Genomic DNA, 11402 nt, shown 5'->3' with positions numbered 1-11402 from the left:
TCAGGCAAAACCGACCCCCGGTAAGGAGGGGACTGCGTTGACGAGCGTAACTACAGAAAACGTTCAAAATTACAGGCACATAGTGCTTATTCTCAACAATAATGACAGCAATAATTTAATGATGTATGTTTTGTCACTCGAACAGAAAGTTAAACCAAGTTTGGTAATTTTGTGTTGATCTAATTGGATCTAAATATTGTATTTAGTCCGATAACAAAAATGAATCTGGCATTTCCTCTTTGAAGTCCTCGCGGCTCTTTAGTTCTTAGAAGTACAGGACGATAAGCCCGTTAATATAAACACCCGTGCCGAAAACTTGAGATCGACGATTAGGGTGTCAGTTAGTTGAGAAACTACCTCGATGGTGAACGCGACTACCTCTCTGAGCCTCTAAGTGATAAATAAAATATCATTTAATATAAAACTATATTCTTATTTTATTTGTTGCTTCCACCCATAATATAATATATGCAACTAAATGTGAAAGGATTGATCGCATTTGGTAAATTCCTTGCCGAGTTACATAAAAAAATAGGAATTTTGCAGTAACAATTATTATAAACATTAAGAAATTCAAAAATGTTTCTAAATGGGAACATAATTAATCATTTGACATTATATGTAGAAAATTCCATCTCGATTGATTAATTTCTTGCCAAGTTACATCAAAGAATAGAAATTTTGCGATAACAATAGTTATAAATGTTAAGAAACTCATAAATTTTTCCAAATGGGAACAGCATGAAATCAGCTGTCAATATATGTAGAAGGTATTGATTAATTACATGACGAGTTACATAAAAAAATACGAAATTTGAAATAACAATAGTTATAAACAATACAGAAATTCATAAATTTTGTTAAAGGGTGTCATCGGGAAAACCTGTGCGGCAGCAAAATGTAAGGAGTTTCATCGATTTCAAGCCGAACATACGTGAAATAATACTTGTTTTGCGATAAAAGTGATATAAAGGGGTAAAAAATAAATCAAAGTCAAATGTTTCTTTATTGGACGAGGAATCCGAGTGGTCCATCCGTTTCAGAATAAGAAGTAGTACAGCAAAATTTTTCGGTTTTTTGCAAAAAAAAACGTAAAAAATGAGAAATCGTAGAATGTCTTTGTTAGAATATTTACTAAATAGCAACATGTCATTTTACTACAAAAATAAATGTACTGAGAATAAATGCACAACGTTATATCTGTCACTGCAGAATAACGAAAGAGAAAGTTTTCGTTTAGGCTATGGCCTACCCTCTCAAGTGACTGAGAGTACCCCTCCTGTGGTTTACTAAAGACTAAACAGATATGCTAAAATTACACTGTACACAGCTAGAAATTCTTTCTATGGTTTTCTTTTAATGTTCATCAGTCAGTCTGCGGATCCACGCTGCGGCGAACTCTGGTTCGTGTACATCGTTCGTGAACATGTTAGCTAACCCTGTTATTCACCGGTTTTCGCCGTAGTGTGGACGAGAAATAACAGAGTTCGCTAACAAATGCCCCTCTTAAAATAGGTGTAAAATCGTAAAAGTAGCCCCGCTGAATTAGGCGAAAACTGTGTTCGCGAACCAAATTCAGCGATCCAGGAGGTGGTGGATCCGGCGAACACGTTCGGGAATAACATCGCCTTTTTCCTTGGTCTTGTCCCTTTTCAAACCCTCGGAGCTTAGGCATTGCTATTCTTCCCAACTGTGGGGCTGGTCTTTATGACCACCCGCAGGTAGGTACATACTCCAAAGGGATAATATGCGTGACCGAAGTTAACATTATTTTCTTATTACTCATCCAAGTTTGTATATTTTTTGTTGTATCTTGATGAAAGTATATGCGATATATTGGCGATATTTTCCTGATAAAAATGGCACCAAACACGATGCAATTCAGACAACTTTAAGTTTCGTTTACGATATGCAATATTTTTATAATATTAATACTTGATTTTATGAGTCAGTAATCGATTAGAAAGTCTGTTCGAAAATAGGAAACAGATTGTAAAATTGTTGCCAGGTAACTTTTGTAGTTATATGAACCTGATACCCAACTTTTCAAAAATTCATTTTTTTATGGAAAATAATAACATCTCGTTTGTACTTGAGAAAGCTCCAGTTCGGGACAACAAACTAATTTTTAAATGTATTTTCTTCTTATTATTTTTATTATTATTATTATGCGCAGAGTATTATGTATATAATGTTTTTATTATTTTATTTATTACTTTAGGGATCAAAATTACCCAATAAGTTTCTCTATAAACAAAGATTGAGATTTTATTATTCTATTAATTAAACTATTTACAATATTTACATACCTGTAAACAAAGAAACAACAATTAAAGTTTATAATTATCCCTTCCTTATTTACTTTATTCTTTATCACTTTATTCTTTAACTTTCCTATGTAACTTTTAATTCTTTCTATCTATTTATCTATTCCAATACGTGGTTGTTATATAATCCTTCTATGTCTTTGGTTTCCTTGCTAATCCTACTTATTGCTCCATCTACCTGTATCTCATCAAGGCGCGCGGCAAATTCAAATTAAAGAAACTTTTGGGATACTTTCTTTATATGTATATATGTATGAATGGATGAAAAGGTGGATGGACGGATGTTTCTGTAAATATCAATGTATACAAATAAAATTTGTCACTGGGTAGTATAAACAAGTGCTAATATTATAAGAATACCTATTACTTATCATAAGTGAAACTCAAAATTGTCTGAATTGCGTCGTGTTTGATATCATTTTTATCAGAAAAATCTCGCCAATATATTGCATATATTTTCATCAAGATACAACAAAAAAAAGCATAAAGACTTAGATGAATATTAAGGAACTAATATTAACTACGGTCACGCATATTATCCCTTTGGAGTATCTGCCAGCGGGTGGTCGTAAACGATCGTTTGCTTTCGAGCATTTCCAACCATGGAGGGGATGCGGATCGCCTTGATCGACAAAATAACATCAATTTCACTGGAGTACGAACATCGTAGATGTTCGCCGGCATGTTAGCGACAGTAGAAACACCTTTGCGAACGTTTTTAAGCTATGTTATTGTTCGTATTCGCCGCGGTGTGGACCCGGGGTTACGCAGCTCCTCGTTGCAAAAAATAACAGTTTGCTCTTGATTTAGTGAATAAAGCTAAAGTTAATCTACAAATTCAGTATTTTATTATTCACTTATACCCAATTTCCAATAGTGATAACGGGACCACCTGGGAGACATACTCTACCAGATGCAAGAGGTTCCATTCCGATTGGTCAAGCTGTCTCGACGTAATCGGTGAACATAAAAAAAAAGAAAAAAATATATACGTCGAATTGAGTAACCTCCTCCTTTTCGAAGTCAGTTAAAAATTGACAGAGTCACCTCTCAGTCGTATAAACAATTGCTTATAACTTTTAAACTATTAACTACAAGCGAAACGGAAATCACTGCAAAAAACTAAAATCGATTCTGAATCATATGGAAAAAACAGATTTGAGATATCTCAATGTGTCGGGTGCTGGTAATTTTTTCAATTTTTTGTTATTGATTAAATGATGGAACTACAAACGTACCAATTGTTACTACAATCAACTACAAACGAAATACTATCATATTCTGTAAAAAAAAGTTAATTTTTTGAAAGTCGAGTGACAGGTTCACATAGCCGTCTTTCGACGCCCAATTTCTACCAATACCCACCATTCCGTATCGAATTTTTGTTCAGTATCCCACGAGGAGAATCTTCAGACAACTTCGCTTAACGGGTCTATAGATAGGCCAAGAGTGAACATGCCACATTCCGCAACCGTTTACATTCGCTATTGGATCACCATTCCGGATGTCTTTTCTAATAGGTAGATTGCTCATCCAGCATGGCTAATTCTACGATTCTCAGCGACCTTGCAGTACCGTCTACACTCCTCACTCGCTTACCGATCCATTCTTAGATCATCAAGACCCATAGTTCCTCCCTCACAGACTTTCAGGTAAATTGTCAATTTAAAACTCTGACAATATTATGAGTACACTTTCATTGTATTGGGTTTTAAAATATTTTTAAGGTCATTCATCGACGCCAATACCTTTACTCTCGCAAGCTTTCAGATAATTTGTTTTTTTAACACTCTGACAATATGAGTACACTTTCATTATTTTGCATTTCAAAATAATTCTTATTCATCGACACCTTGACCTTGGCTGGCCACGCCAAGCATGACTTCCAGGCCGCGGAAATCTAGGCAAATTTCTAAACAGTCTCAGTTTGTGGCAGATACGCTATTTAGCTTCTTCATTTTACCACCAAAGTGCGGAGCAGTCACTTTCCATGAGTTGTTATTAGGGTCTGAACGTCAGCACCGTTGAACACAGCATTTTAGCTGCGCATAGTTGAAAAGCACAGAATTTTACATTTTGTTACACAGTGTCGCCATTGCACTGTGCTGGAAAGCACCTCCGTGTACTGGCAGCTCATTTCAATTACACACATTTTTCTTCTTTCTTTTAGTTTTTTAAAGAGATCTTCTATTTTTCAATGATAACTCCTCGAGTACTCCAGTTTTTCATGTACTTGGCGTAATTTTTTTACTTTTTTGAAGTTTTTTATATGTACGTAGAATAGATAAAAATGCGCAACCACTGAAAGAAATGACAGCTTGGGCAACGTCGCACGTAGCGCGAGAGTGTCGAGCGTCCAAAGGTAGTGTTTAAAACGTGACGTGTCGAAGCGTGTTGTGCCGAAGCGCATAAAAAAAATTTAGAATCTCCTTTATGATTATTCTTATAATAAATTCGTTCTCTCTTTTCAAGTATTTTCCCAATATTAACCTGCTATTCCCGAAAAACCCGATCCTAGATGTATATATAACATTCATAGAGTTGCATAACCGATAAGAGTATGTATACACCGCCGATGTGATATAGTCTTGAAAACAACATATTCTGGTATATTGGTGTTTGACTGTTAAAGGTGAGAATTCGTTTTACTTTGTTAGGAGAAGCAGCTTGATAGAGGTTTCGGAAGTTACTACCTTGAAATAAGTTACTTAATAACGACTTTGCAAAAAGCATTCTTTATTATTAGCACACACCACAAACTGTTTCTTTACAAATTAATTATATGACAATTATTTCTACAAATAGTCGGTGTAAAATTAAAACTAGATGCATAAAGTATGGCATCATTGTTTTCTCTGTTTAGCACTTTTTCATTGACATTTTATCTACATATTATACAAACGTTTAAAATTATAAAATAATACACTCGTACAAAGAAAATAGGGAACACTTTATAAACCCTAAAAATCAGGCTATATTCCAATAGCTGTAAGTCGGTGAAAAATCATCGTAAAAATAAAATTAAAAAAGCGTTTTAAAGGTTGAAGTTTCAACTTTAATGTGCTATTATGCAATTTTTAAATTTCTATTGTTTTTTTGTTTTGTGTTTTAAAAAATAACACTACATTTTGTTTCTTAAAATTACGTATTTTTAATAACTTAAAAGTCAATGAAAAAATTTTATTTCGAAAAGTTCAACTCAAATTGTGTAAACTACAATATGTTACCTATAAAATGCTTTTTTTAGAAATTATCCTATGATTGTTACTAACCGATTTATACGACTTAAAACAAAAATGCGCATTTCTTACAGAAAGTATCGATACTAGGTGAAAAATCATCGTAGACAAAAAAACAAATAAGCATTTTAACGTTTGAAATATCAATTTTAACGTAATATTGATGGTTTAAACAAATTTTTTTGTCTTTCTTGTTCTGTGCTGCAGAAAGGAATGCATTGTTTTGCGCATAAGTGACGAATCTTTAATACTGTGCAATTTAATAAAAAAATTTTTTTGAAAAATTTAACTCAAGTTCTAGAAACTACAACATATTACGTACAAAATGCTTTTTTAAAAACCTTTCTACGCTTTTTTTTCTGATTTGCACAATTTTGAAAGTTAACCCTTTTATTCTCTAAAGGTGATGTTTATCTTGTCGGGTCGTAGTTATTCGACGACGACCACTGCCTTCACGTCTCGTGTAATGTCCTGTTTCTTGATATCTTGCATAAGCTCTACTCACTACGGAAATGGATACATTAACACGTTGCGCTATATAACGCATAGAAAAACCTTCTTCTGCAAGTGCAATTATCCGTGCAACTTATACTTCCGACAAATGTCTGCGCGGCATTTTTAAAATTTTGTTTTGTTTGCTACACTGCAAGAATCACTTGCGCTAAAATTTGGCGCGTAATTTGAATCAATTGGGAGAAGTGATTCTTGCACATTGGATAACGCTAATGTCGGCGGTAATCGTCACCTTTAGAGAATAAAAGGGTTAACTTTCAAAATTGTGCAAATCAGAAAAAAAAGCGTAGAAAGGTTTTTAAAAAAGCATTTTGTACGTAATATGTTGTAGTTTCTAGAACTTGAGTTAAATTTTTCAAAAAAATTTTTTTATTAAATTGCACAGTATTAAAGATTCGTCACTTATGCGCAAAACAATGCATTCCTTTCTGCAGCACAGAACAAGAAAGACAAAAAAATTTGTTTAAACCATCAATATTACGTTAAAATTGATATTTCAAACGTTAAAATGCTTATTTGTTTTTTTGTCTACGATGATTTTTCACCTAGTATCGATACTTTCTGTAAGAAATGCGCATTTTTGTTTTAAGTCGTATAAATCGGTTAGTAACAATCATAGGATAATTTCTAAAAAAAGCATTTTATAGGTAACATATTGTAGTTTACACAATTTGAGTTGAACTTTTCGAAATAAAATTTTTTCATTGACTTTTAAGTTATTAAAAATACGTAATTTTAAGAAACAAAATGTAGTGTTATTTTTTAAAACAAAAAACAAAAAAACAATAGAAATTTAAAAATCGCATATAGCACATTAAAGTTGAAACTTCAACCTTTAAAACGCTTTTTTAATTTTATTTTTACGATGATTTTTCACCGACTTACAGCTATTGGAATATAGCCTAATTTTTAGGGTTTATAAAGTGTTCCCTATTTTTTTTGTACGAGTGTATATAACGAGTATTAATAATTATAAAAATGGAAAGGAAAAGAACAAAAAGACAAACTGTAAAGAGAGTGATATTTTGTATAACTAACATCTTTAGGGATGAATTATTTTGTTTGGTAAGTGCTAATTCTAGCTAACAGTGATCCATAACATTCATCGATATTGTGACGATAGTGCAGTGTCGTATCACAGTGAAATTTAATTACAACCTTATTAGTCGCAATTGTAGTAGTTACCGTCAGGTTCTAATAGTTTATATTTATTATCAAATATTAATGCCGGTAAAGAGACTCCTAAACTAAGAAATATGTGTATCGATTTGCTTTTGTTGAAAGTATATGAACGATATAAACTGTCGTCTTTACAGCGCACGGAAAGGTAGTAAGAAAATGTAAAAGTAAAAAAAAGATGTAAATGCCGCAACTATTGTTCGTATTTGCAGTATGAACGTTTTCTTGTGTCTATGTTACGCAGCTTTGTTACCGAATCGTGTTTTGATTTATAGCGCACATAAATCGATGAACGTCTAAGCCTAAATGTTGCCAGCACTCGCTGTCCTCAAAGTAGTTCACAGAAGTTAAAGCATAAGACATGAAATACATTCCGACGAGATTGACGAAACGCTGACAGCTGCAATTAATGAGCCATTGAAACGATTCTCATGCGTGGTACACAGTTATTTAATGCCGATTTTAACAAGCAGATAGTGGCTGCTATTGCATTAGTTGCATCGTTTTGGTAACCATGTTTGTAACAAATATTTCTCGAAGTTAGTTATTAGAGATATGTACGATATATGCTCCACAGTTAATGCAAATCCACAATTTAATCGAGTACTTTTATATTTAAAGATGAGTTCGTCTCTTTTTATAGCGAAACACATATGGGTATACCAAATCACGTTCGAGCGTGATTACATTGAAAGAAATATATAGAAAATAATAGACGAAACTTGTCATGCATTTTATACTTAGTATTACACGGTAAATATTTCGAGAAAAATCGTCTACGGTTCTATGGTACTTTTACAACACATTCAGAATGTTTATATTTTAACTACACTAAATTCCCACAGTATTCGCGCTAGAGAAAAACATGAGATGAAGGTACAAAAACACATCACTAACCGTAGTTGGCAGAGGTGTAAGATATTCCGGACGGAGATACTGATTTGCACTGGAAGTCAACATCTTAGAAAAATGTTTGCTCTCTTATCTCGCACAACTCTGCTATTAATAAAGAATACTGTGATCACTTGCGACAATCCACAGAGGACTGACGAACAAAAATTTGACAAATGGTAAAAACATCGTTTGTCGGTTTCCGGAAGCGTATTCCGTATGGACACAATTCTCTTCGAAAGTGCAAGAAACACAACACACTAGAATGTACAAGAAAATAAAGAAAAATGGATACACGGTACGCATTACAGAACAAATAATATATACTCCTCACGACCGACTTCGAGTTCGAATCGCTACTGAGTAGGTACGCGACTGTTCCGTCGACCGAGCTTCCTCATACCCCACCACTTCCCGCCGCTCACTACTTTGTCCATGGACGAGCGTTCAGCTGACTCACCCCGCCATGCCGCGCATTACCAGCCCCACTCCCCGCGCACCAACCGTCAACCGCTCAAGGCACACCGAAGAAGCTTACCCGTTTACGCTCCGTTGGTAAAACATTCTATACACGGTGGCTCGGAATTCCTAGTACAACCGGAACGGGTGGACTCTACGTCAACGAACAAGACATAATTTTATATAACTTTTCCTCATCCACGCCAGCGATTTCATACGAGTTGGTTATCCTGTATCCGATTCTATCATCGGTCATCTGTCTGAGCTACCGTTTTTAAACATTGAGAATGGTGTGGTTCAACTGATACAAAGTGTTTTTACCGATTTTTTATTTGTTCCTTCTTATATTATTTCACAAGTATCGTAGAAAATGTTCTCGTTACCGCATACGTACACCCTCGTTCATAAATATGTGGAGTCTTACTACCTTCAATAAGTAATTAATAAACACTGTAAATTATTACAATACAACTTCTGTTGTTAAATTCTATATTGGATGTGTATTTAACAACATTTAATAATATTAAATGTTTTGAGTACCATATTCAATTTTATTGCCATATTAATTTTATTATATAAGTATGAGATTGTTTAGATAGAAAAGTTCAGAAAGAATGTTCAATATATTAAAAACATTTATGGCGAAATATTACAAAATAAATAAGATTTTATTATTTCGGATGAAATAAAGAAATTAATAGTATCCAAGTTTAGTAAAGAAATTTGAACATTATCTAGTTATCTCTATAATCTTGTATCATTACTAATATGATATTTAAAAAAAGGAGCTATTTATAAAATATATTCGCTAATGCAACATAAACATAACGAAACATAAATGAGGTAATTGGTATTAATAGATTCGCAACTTTTATCAGATATTTATTTCTATTAACACGTTCACTGTCAGACTAATACCCTTGAACATTTCTACTGCGATTTAATTTTGTTTAGAGACTTTTAGAAACTGCGTAATGAAATATTTATTTTGGTATTTAGTTCTGTAATTTCATCAAAATTCAAGTATTTCATTTAAATTCATTTTGTATGACAGTTAACTTTCAGAATTAATAGTTTTCGTTTTTCAGTGAAAAGCACTGTCACCCATATATGGGTGACGTGGCGATCAACGTGTTAAGGAGGGAATCTGGTCCAGCTAATGTATTTTTCTAATGCATATAATTTCCAAATATAATTAATTTTTGTTATTGAAACTTTTTTACATATAAAGGGACGTTCAAAGAAGAAAATTTGACAGTGTAGATTTAATTTGAATCTATACATATATAGATATAGTAGTCGCAAGGAAAGAATTCGGTCAAAACGGTGAGACGCATAGCTCATCGACTTTTTATCCAATTCACTTGATTCAACACTTAAATTGAAGGTAATTAAGTTTATATGCGTATGAACCTCGATTCTTAATGAACTATTACCATAGCATAAAGTTATTGCAAAATAACGGCCGAGATGTATCGTTCATTTTCATGTTTTTTGCCGCCATTTTTGCAATTAACAATTTTTTTTTTGCAAATTGAGGTTCATACGCATTTTACGTACCTACTAAAGAAACAAATTTTCTGATTTTACCTATCAGATGTTTTCCCAGGGCTCCACATATCCCAGCGTTTTGACCAAATTCTTTCCTTGCGACTACTATATCCATATATGTATACATTCAAATTAAATGTATACTGTCAAATTTTCTTCTTTGAACATCCCATTATATATAAAAAAAAGTTTCAATAACAAAAATTAATTATATCTGGAAATTGTATGCATTAGAAAAATACACTGCTCGTCAAAAAATTCGAGACACTTTTTCAAAACGTCATAACTATGAGAGTTTTCAACCGATCTTCGAGAAACTTCACGAGGCTTAGTGTTAAAGTGTCCTCTGGGTGTGTGCAAAGTTGCATTGACGAGGGTTCATGGGAAGAGATTAATTCACCCCCCTAAATGGGGTAGTGCAAAAAAACGGCACTTCGGAAGGGTCCAGGAGTGACGGAAGGGGGTGAAAAAATCAAACAAATCTTTAGGGTAACTCTCCTTGATGCCCTCTACAAAATGCACCCCTTGGAACCCCTCTCGGACAAACCCACCCCTCACAAACCCCCTACTTCTCTAAAATCCACAATTTTTGGACTACAGACTCGAATCTGGGCTCAATGCATTCCCTGGAATCCCCTGGTCCAGGGCCTGCACCCGTACGTGGTCAGCCCACGTTCTATTGAAGTCCGGTCTGATCTGACCACGTACGGGTGCAGGCCCTCGCTCCGCTTCTGAATGCCGGCTACACCCGCCCCACTTATTACTCTTTCAAATCTGCTCCGATTTGACAACGAAAGCGTGATTAATAAAATCTGATTTTTTGGGGATCTGCTAATGAAGCATTTGCGTGTCCGAATCCGCGAACAGCGTTGGCCTGGGGTTACTCGTTCAGCCAATAGACAGCCCTAAACTTGGGGGTTGGTTTTCCAAAAAAACAACGTTTTCATTTATTAATACTGTCCATGAGAGGAAAAAACATGAAAACAGTGTTTAAAACAGTGTGTCCGACCCCTACGCCTGAGGGTGGACCACTCCTAACTTTGGGCCACCCCTGTTCAGCTCTAGGGGTAGTTTTCGAAACGGGACCTTTTCGGCATTGATCCTTAGTATACCGACAACAAATCTGGCGAATTTCTTCACCCTCTGATGTGTGGAAGTGCCCTTTCACGGAGGGGGTTGAAGTTGTAGTCCAAAAATTGTGGATTTTAGAGAAGGTGGGGGTTTGTGAGGGATGGGTTTGTCC

At 34.5% G+C, this 11402-nt stretch overlaps 1 protein-coding gene across 3 annotated transcripts in view; it reads right to left on the bottom strand.

Annotated features, from left to right (window-relative positions):
* LOC128880647 (zinc finger protein Elbow) overlaps positions 1–8540 on the bottom strand; it is a 48434-nt gene extending 39894 nt beyond the window's left edge. For all 3 annotated transcript variants that reach the window (XM_054130937.1, XM_054130939.1, XM_054130936.1), the window contains exon 1: positions 8156–8540. Coding sequence is in view for 1 of the 3 variants with exons in the window: in XM_054130936.1 (XP_053986911.1) it covers positions 8156–8218 (63 nt within the window). In the remaining 2 variants the exon portion in view is untranslated. The remainder of the gene's footprint in view (positions 1–8155) is intronic.
* Between the last annotated feature and the right edge of the window lie 2862 nt (positions 8541–11402).

The sequence above is a fragment of the Hylaeus volcanicus genome, chromosome 8, assembly GCF_026283585.1.
Source record: "Hylaeus volcanicus isolate JK05 chromosome 8, UHH_iyHylVolc1.0_haploid, whole genome shotgun sequence".
In the NCBI taxonomy this organism is placed as follows: Eukaryota; Metazoa; Arthropoda; class Insecta; order Hymenoptera; family Colletidae; genus Hylaeus; species Hylaeus volcanicus.
This window is presented reverse-complemented; position numbering and strand designations above follow the sequence as displayed.